The sequence below is a fragment of the Clarias gariepinus genome, chromosome 5 (assembly GCF_024256425.1).
Source record: "Clarias gariepinus isolate MV-2021 ecotype Netherlands chromosome 5, CGAR_prim_01v2, whole genome shotgun sequence".
NCBI classification, from domain to species: domain Eukaryota; kingdom Metazoa; phylum Chordata; class Actinopteri; order Siluriformes; family Clariidae; genus Clarias; species Clarias gariepinus.
Window position 1 is genome coordinate 26,195,083 of NC_071104.1, and position 24,093 is coordinate 26,219,175.

The window sequence follows — 24,093 nt, forward strand, 5'->3', positions numbered from 1 at the left end:
AAAAACATATGTCTTTTTTTTTTATCAAAAATGAAGCCAAAAAGAAAAAAAAAGATTAAGTACCCACATTATTCAACAGCTTGTAGATCCACCTTTAGCAGCAACTTGAAGGCATAATTTCCTTTATAACTTTATCAGTCTCTCACATTGTCGTGGAGGAATTTTGGCCTATTCTTCTTTATAACATTGCTTCAGTTAATTGAATTTTTTGGGCTTTTGATTACGCATAGCTCTCTTAAGGTCCCGCCACATAATTTCAATTGCATTAAGGTTTGGACTTTGACTAGGCCATTCTAAAACCTTGATTTTGGTTCTCTTGCATGTCCAATCTTAACCAAGCTTTAGCTGTCCTCACGTTTACCTTTAAAATAGTTTAGTATAAAGAGGAGTTCATGGTCAACTGAATGACTGCAAGATCTCAGGTCCTGTGGCTGCAAAACAAGCCCAAATCATCACCCCTCCACCACTGTCCTAGACGGTTGGCATGAGTTTTTGCTTAAATGCTGTGTAATGCCCAGTGTTGACAACATGGCACTTGGCATTAAGCACATACATCACTGCTTTGGTTTCATCTGTTCATAGGACATTGTTCCAGAAGCCTTGTGCTTTGTTCAGATGCATTTTTTCTGAACCTCAGTCATGCTTCCATGTTCATTTTAGACTTTCTCCTGGTGACCCTTCTAAGCAAACCATACTCGTTCAGTCTTTTTTTTTAATTGTGTTGTCATGGACTTTCAAATTTAAATGCTTAGTTAAGCCTATAGGGTCTGAGACATAGCTCTTTGATTTTTTGCATTTGTCTGAGTATTGCATGGTCTGACCCAGTGGTGAATGTGCTGGGATGTCCACAACTGGGGAGATTGGCAACTGTCTTAAATGCTTTCTACTGATTAATTAATCTCTAATAAAGATTGGTTCTCTAAAACCATTGCTTATGTCATTCCCTTTTGTCTTAACACACACTGAATGCTCTTATAGAGGTCTGCACATCTACTAATGATCACTTAATTAAGGGCTGATTATTAGTAGATGGGGTCTTTGTGGATCAGACTTATTTGTCTGGTGCATTCCATTGGTGCTTGATCAGATTGATATCTGGGGAGTTTGGTGGTGTAAATATCCTTTATTTTGGGGTCTACTTGTTTATAGGATAGCTTAAATACATAAATGCTTAAATACAGGAGAAGTTATTTTGGTTAGATTATGTTTTTTAACTAAAACTATTTAGTTGTGATAAGATGTCATTACTTTAATCATTGGGTAATCAGATTGTCAGCCTTTAAAGTAGGTATCGTAACATACCACATTGTCTTGCTCTTTAAATACTGTTCATATACGTACTTGTTCAGTGGAGCCGATCATTGAGTGAGAATGTGAGAGTAATGAGCTGCAGTGCGTAACACAGACAGAGTCACATACATGGCCTAATACAACTACTCTGAAATTCATGTGAGGTTTCACACTCACTTGAGCTCTGTAGTTTCAGTCTGGCACCCTTGCCATTTAAACCATTTGTGCATGTCCAAGCTGCCAGAATTGATTTACTGGGGGGGACATTTTGACTAATAACATGACAGCATCCGTGGCATCCTCAAACGCAGCAGGATGGTGGCTTTTTTATGACTAAGTGGATTAATATACTAATAAATGTTACACAAAATTCCTGAAAAAAATTCATCTTATCTTATCAAAATCATTCTTATACCTCATTCCACACAGTCATATACAGTATATTAAAATAAGATAAATTTTTGAATGTATTTATTGACTTGTGGAATGCAAAGCTGTTTTGTAATTTTTATTGTATATGTTTTTTTAAATTTTGCTTACAAAGTTGCAGAATTGCCTGACCAAGTTTTTAAACTGAATTCTACTATACTCTCAACAGAGAGCAGCGGCTGAGCATCAGCAAAAAAGGAACAAATTTTATTTCAGCATTAGAGCTATATACACAGCTGTACCTGTCACTCAGCCATCTTAGCACTGCTCCGTGTTCATACAAACAAACAAGCAAAAGTGTGTTTATATCCAGGACAGTGATGGAGTTATTCCTGCAGTTTTTCAATATGGTAATATTTTATCTGGAAAGTTATTCATGTTAAAAATAAGAGATCATTTAACCTAGAAGGAGGCGAGAGAGAGAGTGAGGGATAAGATACTGTACTTGGCATAGTATAAATGAGTGAGCAGGGTAAAGCAGCAGAGGGCAGATTGAGTTTAGTTTTCTGTTTTCAATCATACACAAAAAAAAAATGGCTTCAAAAAAATATGCTGGACGGCAAAGTGGCGATGGCTGAAAAAAAATGGTGCACACTATGCAGTAGGTGCTGCAATTCAAATGCATAGACTATGTGTGATCATCTAATGTCCTAATTAAAGGGTCATTGTTTGTATACAGTTGTGGTCAGGGGGTTGTATACACTCTGCATGACTTACATGACTTTCAGCGATTTCTTAGAATCTCTTTTTTCTTAGGGAGAACATACATTTTACATTTCTTTTTTTTTTTTTCAATCAATGCCCAGTCTAAAATATGAATACTCCCACTTGGATTATTTATTGATTTGGGATGAAAATTCTGAAATGTCGCCCATCCCAAAACCTGCAAATTTCCTGTTATCTTTAATGATTAAAGCTAGTACCTTCTCTGTGTCAACAAAAAAGGTTTGTTTGACAGCATTTATTGACTTGACCAACACCCAATACAATGGAAAGGTCCAAGTATCTCAGTACAGAACTGAGAAAGAGTATTTCTGGCCACTCCATGACCTTAACGTGCTTCTTCTTGAGCCACTCCTTTGGTACCTTGGCGGTATGTTTTGGATTATTGCCATCTTCAGGAGATTCCCATACAAGTCCCTTGGCACCTTGATGCGTCAAAGTCAACCTAAAAAAACGGCCCCAAAGCATGATCTTTCCACCTTTGTCCTTGCATGTAGGGATGTGGTGTTTTTATGGTTATAGTCCGAATTTTTCTTCCACCAAAAAGTCGATTTGATGGCAAAGAGCACAGTTTTGGTCACATCTGACCACAGCACTTTCTCACAATCCTTCTCTTGTCTGTTGGAAAAATTGTGCATGAAGACATGTACATGTGCCTTCTTGAAGAAGGGAGCCTGAAGGATTTCAATCCACGGCGGTATATTGTGTCACCAGTGGTTTGTTTGGTGACTGTGGTCTCAACAGTCTTGAGATCATTCACAAGCTTCTCCTGTGTAGTTCTGGGATGATCTCTTCACTTTCCTCATGTGTTAACATGCGTTCTTATCTTCTTATCTTACTCCTTGAGTTCCACACCAACGGCGATTGGTTACTTTGTATGTCTTCCATTTGTGAGTAATTGCTCCAATAGTTGTCTCCTTCTCACCAAGCTTCTAGCAGATGGTCTTGTCGATTCCAGCCTTGTGCAGGTCTCTAACATCCTTTGAGAGCTCTTTGGTTTTACCCATTCTGCTGAGGTTTAAATGGAGGATTCGGTGGACAGGTGGCTTTTATACAAATAACCAGGAGCTCCTTTATAAATTAATCTGCGTACCACATGAGCACATAACCAGTCTGTGGGATCCAGAATTATTGTTGGTTGGTAGGGGATCAAATATATACTTTACTTACTGAAATGGAGCTCAATTTATAACATTTATATAATGTCTTTTTTTATTGAATTTTGATTGATATTCTGTCTCTATGCATTAAAATAAACATATGATAAAAATTAATTAATTTTTAATTTCTTTGTAAGTGGGCAAACTTACAAAATCTACAAGGGATCAAAAAATTCTCTTCCTCACACATTGTGCTGCAGTATACAGTGTATTGAGTGCTGTATAGATTCTTCTGTATGTTTAATCACTGGTGTGTCTGGTAAAAGTATAAACGGCTGTTACAGGAGAGATAGTAGATCACACCGCTAAAGGGCTTTTAAGTGCAGTCTATGCTGCTCTAGTATGATTTAGTGGAGATCAGAGGGAGGGGTTGTGTGATATTTGGAGAGTTGTAGTTCAGACACAAAAGCAACTAGAACTACTGGAGTAAGTTTAAAATTAAACGTATAAACAGTAATAGATAAGTATTTGTGTAATTTTTATAAAGTATAAACTATGACTAACAATGATGCTCTTAACAACCCTAGTATGAAAACACTCTTAACCTATTGGCCTGTGTAGGTTAAGAGCTAACTTTCCTGTGGTTTGTGCTAACAAACTAGGTCCCCTAGATATATTAAATCTTTCAGGTGTGTAAACAAGATACATATACTGTTTTATCATTTTTTGACAAGTTGACAAATAAGTACAAATAAGTACAAATAAATAAAAAAGAGACACCTCCATATGCGCTCGCACATACAGTAATCACACACACACACAAACCACTCCCAGTCTGCCACAGGGGCTTCTGGTCTCAAATTCATTAGTTATTTTTGATTGCATGCTGAATGACCTCCCGCTTATATTTCTAAGTATGCTATTTCACAGTAGGACTTCTGCAGCACTATTCTCTGCATATCCCTTTTGAATGTCAATCATCTACATCATCATCCTGAAACTGTATGCTTGTGTTCATTTTAAGTGAGGAGAAAGCAGGGCCGGCACCATACAGACAGATATTATAGCCCTTTTTTCCATCCTGAGAACTGTAGCGAAAAAAGGATTACGTTACATTTTGGCCATTCTTTGTGCAGAAGCTTTTATTCAAAGTGAATTACAAATCAGGAAGTTTCGATTCCACAAATATAGCTGAGCAGTTTCTAAATTTCAGATTTTCTCAGTAACATCAGTACAGAAGCATGATATAATGAGTAATATTTTGTCCTGTTTTTGGTCATTCTTTGTTTAAAGAAAATGATTTTCTTTAGCTGTTTATTCCAATGTTTTAAGCAGTCATAAGTGACAGGAAATTATTTAGCATGATTTTTAAGCATCGTTTTATGTTTATTCGCGCATGTAATATTTTGGGTTATCTGTTTTGTTTTTGTTTTTTTTAGCTGGAATCATTGAGGAGAAAAATTAAGAAAACTGAATCATTGGCAGAGGTAGACATGAATTCTTTTCCCCCTTCAGCACCATGCAGTGATGCATGCTATAGGGTTTCACAGCTCCACCAAACTTCCTAAATCTTTTAGGGATTACTTCATTAGGTGTACTTTTAAAGTGCTGTGAAATCTGCCAAGGCTGGTTCCTATTGTACCAATATCTGATTACTATACTGAAGTCGAGCTCATCTCTACTTCTCACTCTGCAATGTATTGATGTGTCACAGTGAAGGTCAATGCAAACTTTTCCCCAAAGTTTCCCACAGATCTAAAAGTAATCTTTTTTTTATGTCAGCGTCTTGCTCTCTTTCTTTTTCTCTTTCTCTATTTCTCTTTTACATCGTCAACATATACTGAAAAAACACTGACTTTACATTAAAATAATATTGAGATAAATATTGGGATTGTTGTTTCTGAATCTCAGCCTATTTCACAGATCTACCCATAGATTAATGTAATAACCTTTCACAGTATTGTTCATTAAAGCTTCACTGGTCCATACAATTTGGATCCAAAATCTGTCTGAAATAAATAAACTTTCGCTCTGAATGGATTTTAATAAGACTAATTTAGCAGAGCAGAATGAATGAATCTTGATGAATAAATGAAACAATAAATCTAAGGTGTGTTCCCTGTTTTAAAAAAATATGTAAGAGAAAAATCCATTGATGGAACAAACCCTAATAGATTAATCAGTAATGATCAGGTCAGACTCCATATCCCCCAATGTCTAACTTTTAAAGGTCCTACACATTATATTTTTCATTACATTTTAATATGATCTTTAGGGTCCTAATGAAAAGTTTGTATTATACGTTAATTAAAAATTCAAAAGGATTGTGTAAAAAAAACACTACTTTTACCTGGTAAAAACTAGCTTTGTTCTCAGCAACCTGTTTCAGTACATGCTAATTTAAATGCTCATGACCTCTGCTGAGCCCGCCCCCCCCCGTTCTGTGGGGCGTGACACGTCGGGTATAGCGACGGAAGTGTAGTCCAGTGCGGGCAATGCTTTGGACTGCATTACCCACAAAGCATTGCCACAACGCAGTGCTTTGTGGGTAATGCAGTCCAAACTGGAAAACTATGGATTATAGAGCCCGAGCCTGTTTTCTTCAGTCGTTTTTGGTTTGATTTAAGTACGGAACCTACGCTTTTGTAATTTTGTAATAAGTGTAATAAACCATCTAACGTAACAAAGGTAAGCATAATATAGTTTTCCGACTACGTACACAGTTTGCAACTAGTCAATCACCTCAATGCATTGTTTATTATAAACGGGCGATTAGGGATTATATAGAGACGGATGTACATAGAGAAGAAGCCATAACCATGTTCTATGAGAGTGTAAGTTAACTTACACTCCGCATTCATCGTGATTATTAGAAAAGGCGATCTGCAAAGAGTCATAGTAAAATAAATCACACTCACCGAGCCTGGTGAAGATGAAGCAGGAACACGAAGCGTTAGTACAGATCCATTTTTAGGAGCAGCTTCCTAGTAAAACCAGCTTTATATTGACCCGCGTTTATAAAGCAGTCTGGTGAAAAATGATTATCGCAAACATGAACGCATTTAGGTAAATCAGCGGGGACGTTAGCTTTAAAAACTAAATTCAGCCACTGCGTCCTCAGTGGCTCAGATACCTAACCCTAGGTAGGTACCCTAGGTCACTAACCCTAGGTAGTGAATGACGACTGCTGTGTTCGCTATTACACCCAACAAATGTACACAACACTCGCTTAGGCAACATTTTGCTCCAGCGGCGAAAAAACAATGGCCGACAGCGTCTTCTCACTCGGGGCGGGTCTTTGCTAAAACACCAGTGTCAATCAACTTGTGCAGGAGCGGCCTCTGTCGGTTTGGCGTCACATCGACAGGCATTTGCGATTGGCCTGATTTCAGAAGGGGGATGTTACTGTAATAAACGAAAAGAAAACCACTGGGCGGCTCTTTATCATCGTGGAGTGGTTGTGTACGCACTCTCCTAACACACAGTTCAGTCCAAACAGCTTAAAATAGTGCATGTAGTGCTGTATGACCCCTTTAAGCTAGTCCTAAAACATTGGGTAATAAATTAAGGAAACTTTGGACTTTGTGGATGCAGATTTTTACGCATTACAAAAACAAAAGAAAACAAGCAAAAAACAGGAGGAAATTCAAACATGCAAGATTTTCCAGTAATCATCCCACTGTGGGACGTCTGGCGAGTGGTTGAATCAGATAGAGTCTCTCCTCTCACTACTGCTGCATCTGCTGATGACGATCAATAAGACAAGAGTGATGGAGAATTAAAGAGTGAGAGAGAAGGAGGAATGGCTGAGATTCTTCAGGTTGTTGTTATTTTAACTGATAAAGCTGTTTTTTTTTTTGTTTTTTTTACATACCAGCTTTGGTACAACTAGAAATATCATATCCCGGTACTTATGATGCACACTATGCTTAATGATGTATAGCTTTAGTAATGAACAGTGATGTAGGGTACAGTATATGCAAGTATGCAGTGTATACCTACTTATTTTTTAGTTGGCACAATGTACTGTATACAGTCCCTACTTCTCTGATACTATGGCGTTACATTCTTATCAAAATCACATGAAAAACGCACAAATTTCACTATATTTCACAAAAAAAACTTCATGTATGTCCAGACTCGCCAAGGAAAAAGCCCTGCACATGTCTGAAAAGTTTGCTCAGTATACGATCATCTTCAAAATGAGTTTTGACAATTATAATGCTGAAACAGTGATTGATGTCTCCGCTACTTTAATTAGTCACTATAAACACCCACAGTCTCCTCCTTCTCATGCGTTGTTTAGTGGCAGAATTAACAAGACAGAGAAGTAAATAATTGTTTTTATCGGGCCATCAAATCAGAGCAAGTAGGTCATGCATATTGACATCTTTGAAAGAATCTATTTTAATATTGTTTAACTGTATTTGGTTTACTTCATGCACACAATATTATGACACACATACTGTATCATGAATCATGAATCAAAATATGCCTTTTTGTAAAACAAAAATTAGCTCCCAGAACAAACGGCCCTGTAATGCTACATCAGCACTGCTAGCTAGCAGCAGCTCAGTTAACCATAGCCCAGCTGTGAACTAAATATGCACGAGTGGTCTTAAATGGCACTGTTTATAACACAGGCACTTTTTTACCTTTGCTGGACACTTAAAAAAAAATACATTGCGGATAAATTTAAAGTACACCCACTTGTCCAGGCACCACTACACCACTGGTAACACACTTCCAGGATAGTTACAAAAAAATTACTTTAAACGTAAATTGATGCCAACAATGCTTTGTAGTGATTCCTGTAGGTACTTAGGATAAATATTTAAACATAAATGTTGAATAAAATCAGTTTATTGTAATATAAACATTTATCATGTCATTTCACACAACACTGAATGGATGTCACGCCAGTTTGACTACACACAGGTTTATTGTCTTTGAAAAGTGTTGTGTTTATTGCGGTCACAGCTAAAACAGGGAACATGCGATAGAGCAAGAAGTTCTGATTATGCAGATAGAGTTCTTTCTTCTTTTGTGTTTTTGTGTGTTGTGTTTTTGTAAGCTGTCAGTGTGACAGCTGATTATGTCTGTCAGAAGGCAGCTAGTGTCACTGGCTTGTTAGGTCTGCAAATGCACTGTCACCATGCAGTGTTCTACATGTTCCTCTGAACGTTATTGGACTTGCCATCATCAGCCTGTGAAGTCTGCGCCTCTGGGAAACAAGTGAAAAACTGCTCAAAAATGAATGACTAATTTATGATCCTCTGAAAGGAAATGACAGGCATTTAGTTCATCTTTCGTATGTGCATGATGTGTGATGTTAGGCTTACTGAATAGTACTGTACAATGCTGAGTAAGAAATGTGGAAAAGAGCTTTTTTGCATTTACTTTTAGCATTAAGGTTAATTGTCCTAAATTGTGCAAATGTACTACAAGCCCCAAAGTTTGTGGTGGACAGCATATGACCTCAAACTCATATTTCTCTGGAGGTTTGTCCTCTACATACGAACATTCGAGTTACAAACCTTCGAAGATGGAAAAGTGTTCGCCCATATTCAATCGCAAAAGTTAGGTCACATGTCCGGTGTATATTGTCACGTGAATCCTCTACAAATGCAGTACAAGCGTAAAATCTGCGGCGATGAAGCTGGTACTACTAAGAAGCACCAAGCAATAACGATGGAGACAAAAGTGAAAATAATTAAGAGAATGGAGCGAGATAAACAGTGGCCGAATCATGACCTGAGACGATTGTTACATCTTGTACGAACTAAAATGTTAAACATGCAATGATGCACATGACAATTACTTAGAGGACTGTATCAGTGCAGTTGACATTCTCCCACTGCGCTACAAAAAGTTTGTGGTGATGACACCAACGAAAAGAACGTGCCCACATGGATTAAGACGTTTAAAGATTAAAACTATTTAATATAGACACAATGACTCAAATTTTTTAAAATGTTTAAAAAAAAAGAAGAAATAAACTTTCATAACAGGTAGTAACTTTAATTTTATTAATATCACAATAAAGCTGTGTTTCTTTGTGGGCTGAATCATCCCAAAGATTGCTCCTGGCAGTATAACCTGAGCAATATATCATCTGTGTATCATGCCGCTAATATTTATGGTATAATATTTATGGAGGTACATTCTGTGTAGGATATATAAAATATGACATATTAAACATTAAATTTTTTTTATTTTGAGCACAGGCAGTATTCTGCAGCCCTCTAATATTCATTCATTAATTTCAGTTCTTTTTCAGTTAGTTTAACTATTTGCCCAAAGCTCTTCTGCTAATGGTTGTTGGAGAAAATCGTGATTCTTGGATGTGCTCCATCAGTATGAATAGCAACGTATGATTGATTAGTGGGAGATCAGTGGTCCATCTTCATGGCAACAAGCCATTCATTGCTGTCTTCGAAGTTGAAATAACAGGCACTTTCATCAGAACAAATTATTCCTGAATATTTGATTGGATTAATTCATGAATGGAATCTTTTTTTTTTTTTACACTTTGATGCCTATTGACATGTAGAGAAAAAAAATGATCCATTACTACAATCTCTGTTAGCTGGAAGAGAAGCTACATGCAGGCTATTAGCTTTGCAGTCAGAGCTGACAGACAGAGTGGTGTAGTTACTTTGTGGAGCTGATCATTGGCCAAGTGTGTGCTAAGCCAGGTTTAACCTGAGAGCAATCATCCTCAGGTTAAATCACCCTCATCTCTGCCCTGCTGTGCACTACGTGTGCAAATGTGTGTGTGTATATGTGTGTGCGCGAGGGAGAGGGTGAGGTTAGAGTTAGATTTGTAGGGCATTGGCATTTCTCCTGTTTGCCCCCTCTTACTCTGTCTGTCTCTTTCTTTCTGTCTGTCTTTCTGTGGTTCCACCCCCATTTGCGTTCGTCTTACATCAGAAAGAGGCTCACCAACCTTTGACGTTTCCTTTTTTCTTTTTAATTTATCCTGTTATGCTGTTTAATCTCTCTGAATGGATATGTATATAAACCTGTATAAATAGGGGAACTGAGATGCTTCTTTACAGAGAGATTAAACAGCATAACAGAAAGAATTGTGAATATTTGTGTGTGTACAGTATATGTATATATACTGTGTGCATTCATATATATATATATATGTATGTATATTTATATAAATGTGTGTATATATAGTTTTATATATAGTTTTTTTTATAAACACTGATTTGTGTAATATATCTTTCTAATAGAAAAATAAATAAATAAAAGACTTTATGCTCACCCTGTAAACATTTTGTTCTCTCTTTCTTTGCTTCCCTCTTTCCCTTCCTCCACCCCTTTCTCTCTCCGGGAGGATCATTGATTAATTCCTCTCCAGCTACTCAGCTCAGATCGTAGTCTGTCGCTCGGTTGACAGAGGTCTCTCTACATTTCTCTTCTTTCCCCACCCTCGCTATAGCTGTTGCATTAGGTTTCAAATCTTTAGTGCTAGATACTATTCTCTCTCTCTCTCTCTCTCTCTCTCTTTCTTTCTCTCTCACTCACTCAAAACCGTGCGTGTGTGCGTGCACACTCCTCTGTAGCGACTCTTGCTCTTGCTGCAGCTTCAGAGTCACCAGTTGAATGCGAGAGGGTGAGCGTGTGAGTAGATATGGAGGATTTTGAACAGCGAGGTGGAGAGCTGGCTCGTCCACCCTGCTGTTAAGAATGACGATGCTCCAGCCACATCCTCTGTATTTGTGGAGCAGACTCTCGTCTCCATGCCGGTCTTTATGACCGGCACCACTCTGTAAGTATGCACTGCTCCGGTGTGTTCAGACTCTGCACAAGGAATTAACAGTGTCGGAAGCGAAGGGAGTTTGCTGTAGGAGAGTTGCTGGCCGTAAAAAATTTAGCTGAGAAAGCACACAGGTTGCTGTTTGTGCTCTGATTAAAACAAATGTAGCATGTGATTGTATATAGTACTTTTTTTAAATGACAGCTTAAGAACTCTTACTGAATCACCTTTTTCATGTTAAAGAGTCATGTTTTGCGTTTGTTAAGCTCGTTATGTCTGATCTCTCTCTTTAGTTAATTTCTACCTGACCTCTTAATGGTCAGAACTTCATTCTAGTTCAAACAGCATTTTTTTGTTTTTACTTCATTAATGAAATAACTTATTTATTTATTATGCAGGACGTGTGTGTGTGTGTGTGTGTGTGTGTGTGTGTGTGTTTCTGTATGCGCGCTATGACTGACATGGCTCTTTGCACAGTTAGTGGGTTGCTGCGTCTGTCATCATCGCTCTCCATGAATTGCATTATCTATGATGTAATTCCCCCCACCTCCCCCACGTTTCCCATTTTCATTAGTTAAATGGTTTACTAGCTCTAATGCATATCTTTCTCTTCTTGGGTGTCTTTTGGTGTCTGGTGGTTCCTACAGGTGCTCACTGAGTGTATAGTGAATCATGTCAGTGTATTAGCCAGGTAGTGTGCCATGGTGTGCTACAGTAGCTATTAAGGACTGTCATTTTGTGTTGAATTTAGTCTTGATTCACTGGTGTAGTAGATATTGAAATGGCACAGGATTAACTGAGGTAGATGATGTTCTTAAGCTTATTGATTGCCCAAAATGTGTCTGCTCATTTGATATATCTATAAATGCTTTTAACTATTAAACTTATTCTGCACACCATTATTTCATTATCTAATAAGATGGCCTTGTGAAGCGTTTTGTTTAAATTACTGACAAATAATTCAACTTTCTCAAAGTTTTGGCAATTATAATACACAACCCTTGAATCTTTTTAAAGTTTATCGATTCCCTGGCGCATTTTGTTCCACGTAATTAATTTTTAAATTAATGTTTTGCGATCAGTATGGCTGTAGAGGCAGGCTATGCTTCAGGCCTTGTTCCATTAGAAAGATACTAAACCAGGTCATCTGTACCAAGGAGGCGACTATGAGCTGCTTAAGCAAGAATGTAAACAGCTAACGAAAAACAAAAGTTTGGTAGCGCTGAAGTAATCCACTTGGCAAGAATGAGTGTAAAGTGTAAAATACAGTACCCATGCAAAGTACATAAAGGTGTTGTAAAGATACTGTTCAAATCAATGTACAGTATATAGATCCTTAAAAACATAAGTAGTGTTGGTGATCACTGTAATATTTTAGAATGTATTTTATTATTATTGTAAGGTTATACATGTTATATTTCTATGTTTATTTGTTGCAAGTATGCCACACGTTTCTGTTAAAATGAATTCCTTCTTTCTTTTTCCTTTTTCACCTACACATTTTAGGATGTGTCCAAAGATTTATTTAGTTTCAGCTAAAATGAAGAGCTTGTTTTAAACCCACTGTAAGACTGAAAATAACCTCAGTAGATAAATAAGATCTAAGATAAATAAGAACCCCCAGATTGTAGCCTAAAATTTTGCTGTACTGGTTATAAGTTAAAGGAATATTTACTGTATTTGTCAAAAGCAGTGTTTGATGCATCTTTCTTTAAACAAGTTAAAGAAAAAATAATTTTCGTTTTTTTTTCAACATATTGCTAAATATTTAACATTTTTTTGGGACAGTGTGTGTCGGTCTCAGCACAGCACTATTTTCGTGTTAGATGACAATAATATGAAAAGATATTTCATTTCATAACATCATCAGGGATCGATAAAGTGTTTTTTTTTTATTCAGTATGTTCTGGGATGCACAGAGGTATATAAATATAATATTGCCTTTTTTATGAGATTAGAGCAGATGTAGTACAGTAATAGTTTGTTTTCCCAAGCTCTAGCGTTTGGTGGATGTTGTACAGATGTCATCGTGACTGTACACACACTGTGGTTGGTGTTTCTGAGAACTGCTCTGGAAGTGTGACTAGGCCATTGCTAGTGTCCTCTCCCACCTTTGGCGGAAAATGTGTGATAGTCTAATATGTGGAGAAGGTATGCAGAATGCAGAGTGTACAATGTGCTGTTTTGGTAATCCTACCAGCATGTTTATTCATTCATGGTCTCTCTTCTGTGCTCTGTTTCTGTGTAAGGATGCGTCTTTATGCGGCGCTTCTTGGCATTTTTTAAGGGGTTCTGGATCCCTATATCTCCCTCTTCAGCACCTGTCAGTTCTGCCAGTTCCTTTCTGGTAGTGATTTTTCTTTGCTATTTTACTTCAGTGCTTGTCTTTCCTGTAGCATTATCTTCATGTCCTTCGAGAGCTTGTACTGACACCTTCTGATGAACTTTAATCCCTGATAAAGCCTGTTAGTATTGCTAGTAGTGCGAAATATTCAAGCACAGTTTTACTAGGTCTAGGTCTCCACTAGTTTATTTAAAGGTTTACTACCTTACTTACCAATTGGTTTAGATGGAGCAATCTAAACCAATTGGTAAAGCTGACAATTCATTTTATTACATTTCAGCAGGAATTCCTAAAAATATTGATTTGACAGCAGTTTCAGATAATTTCTTTTGCTGTATGTTTAGAATGTTTTCAGTACTGCTAAATAATAACGTTGTTGCTTGATAAAGAATAGCATAGATAACACTGCTGTTGCTCATCTGATCGATTGAATTGTCTCTATCTCACTGCCTCTCTTTCACCTCTAGCAACCAGTTCTACTAAACTGGAAGACCTAAGCTATCTTGATGAACAGCGTAACACGCCACTGCGCACCTCCATACGCATGCCGTGGCACAACACAGGAGGAAGGCCACTCTACGACAAAGGTACCCTCATTCTCTTTCTCAAACATATCTAGTTAATTAGCAACCCCAGGCAAGAGGTGGCCTCATACTTGCCACACAAAAAAACCCATACATGCTTCCATTGATTGTGATCACAATGCAATCTCACTCTAGGATCAAGGGAATTTGAGCTGTTTCTTTCAGCAATCAGGATAAAATGCCAATAGGATATTCCAGCACCTGCCATGGTTATAATCTTTAATTTGATCTAAGGAAGAAAATGAAAATTGAAATGAGATGTTTCATCACAGCACATAGTTGAACTTAAGCCTGCCATTGTGCTCAGAGTGGTAGGATGTCGTTGGCGGAAACATTTTCTGGAAGGTCAGTGTCTGGTTGTTTCACATGACGTTGAGTTTGAGCTGGGGAAGTCCAGTGCCTCAAAAATGCAAGTTTAAACCACGAAGCATTCGAATCCATTTCAAATTAACCATTTTCTTCTTTTTCGTTTTCTGTATGTAGAGCAAAGTGGAATATGTACATACTGAACGCAGTGCAAATTAAGATTTTGCAACACCCTGTTTTGTTTTTTAGCTTTCCCCAGTCTATGTACAGTAAAAAAGACTTTACAAATAAACCTTTGCTCGTCACACCCACTCATTTAGCAGGTGGCCTCATACTTACATACTGCACTAAAAAACATACATGCCTCCATACATGCAGCCCATTTACAGTGTCGCTAGTCTCCACAAAAACTTATCATAATGGAATTACACATAGTGAGCTAGTTAGACTCGTGCTAGTTAGGTACTTATGTGCATTTATACAAACTAAGGAAAATAAACAAGCATATACATTTCTGTGGGCTGTACTGTATGACTGTTCAGCGTGATCGGATCGATGGCCTGGGGTTAGTTTACTTAATTACTTTATTTTTACAGATTGGTTGTCTCTCACCTGGCATCACATAACCTATACTATTGTAATAATGCAAAATATATGAATTGACAACATGCCATCACCAGTCACCCTTAATGACCAAGATGTCTAATTTGCAATATGTAATGTTTTTTTCTAAAGAAAAAAATGTGGGCTAACGTCTGAGAAAAGCTACATAAAAAATTTAAGTATTAAAAGTTATCTGTGAAGGCTGCAGCTAAATCTTGTTAGTCGCCCCTCACTCAACCACAAATAGCAAAAGTGAAGCTCAAGCCTTAAAGCTCAAGTCTTACTCTGCAGAGAGTAAAAAGACTAAAGCTATTATCACATTATCAAAACAATAATGAACAGCAGAATAAGAGCGGCTCATGTGACTATTCAGCACGGCTGCACAAATTCTGGATCATAAGAGTAACAGACTTTCCGAAAAATGCAGAAAATCGGATACATTTACATTTACATTTAGGCATTTGGCAGACGCTCTTATCCAGAGCGACTTACATTTTTATCTCATTACACATCTGAGCAGTTGAGGGTTAAGGGCCGCGCTCAAGGGCCCAACAGTGGCAACTTGGTGGTTGTGGGGTTTGAACCTGGTATCTTCCGAACCGTAGTCCAATGCCTTAACCACTGAGCTACCCCTGGCCCCCTATATATCCCCCCTGATATTTGTAAAGAAGTGTCTAATGAATAGTCTTGATTGGCTCACCAAATACAAAGTGACTGATGTCTGTCACTTTGATCAGGAGTTTTGATTTGTTAATTATTCCATGTGTTATAATGTGTGAGTACAGCAGGACAGTCACATTTTTGATAAACATTTCAGCGTTTGTGAAATTTTGCTTGTTAGTCGAGCATAGCTTATTCTATTCGAGTTTCGGTTTCTTCATAATCCATGCGAAATAATAAGAAAATTGGATATGTTGCAATATGTTACCCTACAATTAAAAAATTTAAAGTTTTAAATGTATTCATTTTTTCAGAAATTAATTGTATTTATGCAGTGTTGTTTAGAACAGTAATAAATAAATAATACTACACAATAAATAGAACACTTTAAATGGCACATACACACACACACACCTGTGATCTACAATCTGTATTGGTATTATGTTGATTTTAAATTTCTGTGATCAGTGATTGCCCCAAACACCCTGATCAGCACACCACTAATGACTGTATAGGTATACTGTACAGTAGGTATGACCTCAGTTTCATCAATCAGCTTTAGTCAGTGTTTTAACAAACCTGCTGAAATGATCACCTGTACATTGTGTAGTAGGAAATTATTTTACTGCGAACCAGTTCTGTTTTAAAGTTAGTAGGTAGTTCTGTTTTAAAGTTAGTAGGTAGTAGGGTTTATTTGTCCACCAGGTAGCAACGGATTTACCGTAGTCCGGACACAACCTGCTTGTCCCTGTAGCTCGGCAGTGGTTTGCCGACGCCTTGTGCTTTATTTAGATTGTCTGCCTGTTTGTGTGTTAGACAGAGAAAGTAATAGCTTGTCAGTATGGATTCACCCGAATTCTGCAAATGACCGTGTCGTTGGCGAGGATGAACAAAAGGCCGAGTGCTGAGAGTGGATGATAATACACTCTTTTCTGCAGTCTTTTTCACTCAGTGCAGCCCTGCCCCTGGCTCACTGCACCTAACCTGCTCTTTCATCCTGAGAGAGGAAGAGGGAGAGCGCTACTGAGAGAGCAGAGTGACAGAGAAGTGTGCAGGAGTGGCAGAGAGATGTGCATGCATTAAAAAAAAATGAGAGATGATAGAGTAAAAAGAGGTGGAAAACAAGAAAAGAAAGGTTGGCGAGTCATGCTTCTTTGGAGAAATCATTCACATGTAAGGTTCTGAGCTGTCAAACTGTCCTACAAATGAATATTTCTATTCGATTCAAATCTATTTAAGCTGTGAGTAGACTAAACCCAGAAAAGCAGGTGAAAGGTTGTGATGTTTTTAGATCCTAGATTTCAAACCCTGTCTTGCTGCAGATATTTATGTCTTGTCGAACCTTAATTTATCTGGCGGTATTTGGGTTTTATATTTCTTGGCAGTGTAACCATTGGCAAGAAATAAAATCCAAATACTGTCAGAAAATGTCATATGAGCTTGTACGATTTGGCAAAGATACACAGCCAATGTGTCATGAGATCAAAGCTGCAGAGATTGAGAGCACTGCCCTAATCAGTAAGACCAGAGTTTTGCTTAAGGGTAGATGTAAATCTGTCTTCTCGCTGCCTTTCCCAGTCTGGTTATTTATTCAGAAGCTCTGACAGTAGTATGAATTTACTGAGCAGTTTATGAATGAATTTATTTTTATCGTTCAGCTTTAGTACATGTGTGATTATTATTTATAAGTAAGCTGAGGGTCTTTTAATCAATATATCAAAGACACACTTTATGATTGCCACTTACAGTATGTGTGGATGACGTTTGCATAAAAAAAAAATTATAAGCATTTTTTGACGGAAAAAAGTATTATATTTTTTAGATCGCCTGCTCAGCAATTGCCTGACCTGTGCGTACGTGTTTGTGTGCTTATTCCGCAGCACGCTTTGCTCCATATAAGCCTGCGGATATCATGCTAAAGCCTCTTCTGTTTGAGGTTCCGAGCATAACTACGGATTCAGTTTTTGTGGGTCGGGATTGGCTGTTTCAGCAGCTGGAGGATGTGCTGATCGACAGTCAATCAGGAGAGAGTCCCGGGGCCACAGTAGTGGGTAATGTGGGCTTTGGCAAGACGGCCGTCATCTCCCGCCTGGTGGCCCTCAGCTGCCATGGAGGCCGCATGAGACAGATCGCCTCCAACAGTCCTCATGCATCTCCAAAAAGTAAGTACAGCTGTAATGCATCAGTGTAAGGTCAAGACTACAGTACAATGCAGGCTTTTTGCACTATACTGTATATAGTTTATGTCTGTATGTAGTGCTGTTATTTACATTGTTCATCAGGTCAGATAAATTTTCCCATACTATAGGGCGGAAGGACATTTTAATATTGATTTATTAGTGGATGTCCTGTGTACCTGTTTGGCACAGTGCTCATACTGTATGTATTAATTTGCACCACATTTGATTTACATATGTAGATGGGAATCAGAGTTCGGAGTTACCGCTGAGTCAGCCCCCACAGGTCACTCCTCCTTCCAGCAACACCAACACCCTGCAGTCCAACAGCTGCCCCAGTACACCTGAGCTTCACCAACACAGAGAGGAGGCTGTGAAGCGGCTGGCTGCCAAGGTAAACTCCTCCAGTACAGCACTCCCCACAGCTGAAGGGTGTGTGTGTATGTGTGGCTTGTTTGTGTTCGCTTTATTTAATCTCACCAGTTTATAAAAGAAATATGTTACAGTCAACCTTAAAGGTAACTTGTGTTGGGGTGTTGTGGTTTTAAAAAAATATATTTACTGTATGTCCATGCAGTGTCCAAATACTGTGAGGATGGATACTGTAGGGTCAGTTTTCCTTGCATTCCACTAAACCTAAAAACTAACAACTGTGAGACGGACATCTGTGTTATTCTGGTTCCAAATAAGCATAGCAGGTAGTGTTGCCTCTAGGTTCCCCGGTTCAATCCTGACCTCTGGACTAAAGTCTACTGATTACTATATTTCTTCTAGGTGAAGAACCTAGAAGAAATATAGTAATCCTTCTAAAACACACTAAAGGGTAAATAAGAGCTCTGTTGAACTGGGAGTAGGTGTGAGTGAGTGTGTACATAGTAACCTGTGATAGATCAGAATCCCAGGCAATGTGAATTCCCTGACAACTATGGATCCCTGAATAGACTTTAGATTCACCATAACTCTTCCCGGGATCAAGAAAACTAAATGAATTAATGCTGTGAGATGGATACTGTAGGGTCAGTTTTCCTTGCATTTCACTTAACCTAAAAACTAGCAACTGTGAGACAGACATCTGTATTATTCTGGTTTTGATTCATTTCACATGTTTTAGTAATACGTGTCACGTGTTCACAACTAATTAGTTCACTGACCAGTGTTATCTGAAGTTAAAAGTTTTTTGTAACATACAGTCTAAGGATGGGAAACTAAACACAACAAACAAATTACATTTTATTCATGCAAGTCACAAAACGTGTGTGGATTTAAATGTTTTCAAATAAAAGTTTCCATAATTGATAGAAGGCAAAAAAAAAGGAAGCTTAAGAAAAAAAATCCTCTTGATGTCAATCAGCCTTTAGCAATTTTATCCCATTATAATTAGTGGATAAGTGCCATCTCACCTAAGCCTACCTGTATTCAGTGATACTACAGTATAAGAAAACATACATTCATTTGTGTGACATATACTGTGGATAGGTTTACATAAACCATCCACTGAATGATGATGTCTCAACATGTGTGGTCTTAAATGTAGACACTAGCAGTCAAATCGTAAATTTCTTATGAGCATGTAGTGACTGTTTAATGTTTTTACCTGTGCACCATATGTGCTCTGTTCGTCCTTTTGTGTAATCAAGTAATTTTAGTGCAGTACAATTTATTCTATAACTGCTATACCTTCCTGTGTTACTTTTGTTTCAAAGGCATTTTTAGTATATAATAACTAGGTAAATATAAGACTGAAGGTATTTTAAAATGAGCATCAAACACCTATGTGGGGGCTAAATGCAATTTGTGTTTGCCCTCACATTAAATTGAATTCATTTTATTCAAATGTCAATTTTCACCCTGTCTTGGTGCTGCTTGTTGCTGTCACCAGAATTTCAATTCCATATTGCAAACCTCTATAGGAATTGAAAGGTCACCTGTAGCTTGCTAGAGTGATTGCAGCGGAAGAAAGGATGTGGTTTTATAAGTCTGCATTGTAATTAGGTACTCTCATTTCTGCATAAAATAATGCTTAGCTGAACATCCCAACAGTCCATTTAGTGTGATGCTTTGCCCCCAGGTCTGCCTCTTATTCTGAGGTTCAGATTTCAGAACAGCATGCATATGATTAGCATATGGTGTAATTAATGTAACGTAGGTATACTGTATGTCTTTATGTTCCCGTTAACAAGCTTATTGGTACTTTTCTGTCTTTCTGCTTGCCATCTAGTTTTAATAATACTGAAATTAGTATTGGTTTATTATAGTAGCAGCCATGCATTTTGTGTGTACGTACTGTATGGCTGTGTCAAGGTACATAATTCCAACATTCTTTGTAAGCACACAAATGCACTTGCACATGTAGGATTGGAGTTTGAAAAGCTGTGTGATGGTTTGAAAGGGTCAGGGTGAGATCAGACAGCTGTGTCTCATTTCAGTTCTCTTGCTCTTTCCTAAGCCGTTCAAGCTCTGCTAAAGCCAATTAAAACCTGAAAGGCACACATTCACTTCCATTTACTTTGCAGCCCTGCATTTTTTCTTCTTTGTGGGGTGTACAGTATACAGTACATGCATGTTCGTGCACGGGAATGAATGTTTACATGTGTTTCATTTCATGTAGGTACATTTCATCTAAACATTATCCTTGTTGGTATTACGACACATTTCAGCATTTGAAATGATTACTAATGCTTCCTTTTGATGTATTGAAATGTACCCACATCCCAAGAAACAATCTTTTTTTTTGAATTGCCGTGTAGTTTGTAGGAGAAAGGGGTCACACAGAAAAGCAGAGGTCTTAGTGTTTTTATTGATTTCTAATTTACCAGGAAAAATGACAAGCGTTAGTTCTGTTAGAGAAAAAACATACTATTTGGCAGTTTTTTTTCATGTTCCTTGTGTGTTTTGCAGCAGTTTTGCAGCTTAAAATTGCTTCTAAAATAATAGACTGTTTTGGCAACCATCATTTATCACACGTAGAAGTACAGGATGTATAATCTGTATCTCCACGTGGGGACCTGCAGTCGCTTATGTGTTGCCATGGCAATCGGTTGGCAAGGTGGTCATTTGGTCTTAGGTAGCCTACATAATTGTGCTCAAAGGAGCAATAAAGAAGCAGACTAACCTGAGAACAGAGAGGCTGCTTCCTCAAAGCTGCACATAAATCACTGATTATTTACTGACCAATTCAGGCAGTATCTCTTATTGTCTAGAACCGTCAACACGTTGCATGCATCAACAATAAATATGAAGGTGATATTTCTTTTCCAACATTTGTTGACAATGATTCTTATGGATGTGATTTTTTTTGTTATATCGCGCTGATGTTCTATCCGAGATGAAGCCTGATGCTGCTCTAGCTTACACATCACCACCTGACAGTTTTATTTCACTTATTCTTTGTAGTTTCCTAAGGCTGATCTTACCTATGCTTTAGTTTTAGTTCAGTCCATGAACTTGTCTGATTCGGAGCAAGTCAGGGCAGGAATCATTTTGTTTTAATCTCTGACTCAAAAGAAAGTTTGGACAAAGGATTCAGGATTATAGCCATGTTGGCTCAGACAGTCTTCGGTTTGACCCCAGCTGTTAGTTCTGCAACTTTCTCTCTGCTGTACACACAACAGCATAAAACTGCTCTAGTACGGTTGAGATTTGTTGAGTCTGGCAGTACTGGGCTTACCCATGGCTTACTGAGCCACCTGCTCTCACAGCTCAGATTCAAAACTTTCACTCCCTTTTCAATCATTTAAAAACGCTTAAAGACAGTTACTGTACTGTGCCTTGTAGACACACAAAAACTACCTTGCTTACTAGTCACGATAACAAATAATAATGTTGCATCCTATTCTCCTAAAACATTTAAAATATATTGTATGATTAACCAACAATTGGATGAGTAATACAGACCTTAGGAGTAGGTGGAGATTTGTGAAAGCCAGTGCAGATTGCAAAGCACAGGTGTGTGTTCAGAACTGAATGAGATGTGCTGCTGGGAATGACCTCGGGATCTACAGTTAATCCCAGCAAAGAGGGAATTGCAGCTACTAAGATGGTCGGAAAAGACAGAGAAGCGTGACAGAGATTAAGCAGCGTATGAACCTTTTCTGTAGTACGGAAGGTCAGGAATGTGTTACTAGTCATCCACATGAAATCTTCATTTCCTTTTTTGACGCAAGACAAATGTTGGTGTATTTATTTATTTTTCTTTTTTATACCTCTTGTCTCATTTCTAATTTATGCCGTGCAGCAGACATCTACTCTCTGATCGTCTGTCTCTCACAGGGCATATGAGCATTTCTGTTCTGGTTTTTGCCAAGTGTTGATCGTAGCAAAGAGCATTTGTTGGTTTCCGGGTAAGTTTTCCTCAAATCAAGGATATCTATTTCTTTTTACACAGTTCTTGACAGGATTAGCAATAACAGTAAGAACTGTGTTAGAGTATAGCACCTTAGTACTGTATATGCAAAAAATGGAGTCGGTTTTCAGTAAAAGATTATAATAACGAGCAGCTTTCACTGAGGCTGTCAGACAAAACAGGAACAATTTAAGTAATTAAACAAAGTAACAACTTAAAATAAAATACAATTTTCATTAGTAAAAAAAAATGTAGAAGTAAAAGAAACCTAAAGTGAATGGTCTCTATATACCCATACATAATGAGGGGACAGACTGAAAAGATTTTCTCTGGAGATGAAAATTCTTCCATTCTTTTTAAATGGAAAATACAACCTCTGGTCAACCAACAGGGATTTGTCTAATAAATTTAAAAAATGGAGATGTACCTATGTAAGGTGCCTTAAAAGGGTTCTGCTGGTCTGCAGTTTTTGGTGGAGACCAAGTCTCTTATAATTTGTCTGTTTATTGAAATAATTAAAAATCTACTAGGAGAGAGATTGTTATTGAATGCTCTGAAATTCGCATAATTGCTGTTCTTTGGTATTGAAAATGTATCTCCTCAGAGAGGTGTTGACCCGCAGTTGCAGTAATGTTTATGTACATCATAAACACTATGGCTATGGGTGAATATTATACACAGAATGATGAGATATGGAATATCACTAAGAAATTTCTAATGTCCCTCTTTCTCTGTCTGTCTCTCTCTCTAGGTGGTGGCATATCATTACTGCCAGGCTGATAATACCTATACCTGTCTGGTGCCTGAGTTTGTACACAGTGTGGCCGCACTAATGTGCAGATCACACCAACTTACTTCCTACAGGGAGCTGCTACTGAAAGAACCCCACTTGCAGAGCATGCTCAGTCTGCGCTCTTGCGTGCAGGACCCGATGGCTGCTTTCCGCAGGGGCGTGCTGGAGCCACTCATTAACCTACGCAAAGGTACATAACCCAGAATCATTGCCCTTTTTTCACATAATCAATTGTCCTGCACCAGTGGGTTATAGGAATTATATCCTAACATATTTAAAAGGTCAGATTTTGCAATCAGTGCTTTTATTGTCTATTTAGCATCGCATTGTTTTAGTTGCATGATGAAAACAGTGCCTCCAGCTAGGAGACTAGTCAATGTGATGATTTGCTTTAGTCTTGTTAATATTGATGCAAATTTATTCTCTCTTTTCACACAGCATTAGTAATAATTTAGTGTTCTACATGGTATTCAAAATGGAAATAAAAGAATAAGACAGCTCCTAATGATAAGGCTCAACTTAATAATGGTCACTAAGGCAACCACAATCTTTTCTAACCTTTTTTTTTTTTTAAAGAAATTTCTCTATTTCTCTCTCCCTCTCTCTCTCGTTTTATGTCTATCTATATATCTATCTGCCTATTTTTCTGAAAGGGAAAGATGACTGCCCAGACTCAGCATTTTGGCTGTCCGTACTGACCACTTAGAAACACTGTTATTTACTGAGACTGCGGAGAGCTGACATATTTGTTAGCTTTTTAAAGCAACAGGCAGCACGCTCATTTCAGGGTCACTATGGTTTATTGAACACAGGGGGCCAGTCTTTTCTTTCAGCTTTACATTTAAATCAATGAGATATTGTGGGAGGTCAGGCCTGAGACATTAATAGGCAAACCTCTTGTTTATATGATTGAAAAGGAAAAGATTGAGAATCAATATGTGGCTGTAGGCAAGGGTACAGAGCTGCCACTA

The 24,093-nt window shown here is 37.9% G+C and overlaps 1 protein-coding gene across 3 annotated transcripts in view; it reads left to right on the forward strand.

Moving 5' to 3' along the window:
- tanc1b (tetratricopeptide repeat, ankyrin repeat and coiled-coil containing 1b) overlaps positions 1 to 24,093 on the forward strand; it is a 136,357-nt gene that overhangs the window by 87,378 nt on the left and 24,886 nt on the right. For all 3 annotated transcript variants that reach the window (XM_053495887.1, XM_053495888.1, XM_053495889.1), the window contains 4 exons: positions 14,125 to 14,244; positions 17,691 to 17,972; positions 18,230 to 18,381; positions 23,081 to 23,312. In XM_053495887.1, the coding sequence (XP_053351862.1) occupies positions 14,125 to 14,244; positions 17,691 to 17,972; positions 18,230 to 18,381; positions 23,081 to 23,312 (786 nt within the window). The remainder of the gene's footprint in view (positions 1 to 14,124; positions 14,245 to 17,690; positions 17,973 to 18,229; positions 18,382 to 23,080; positions 23,313 to 24,093) is intronic.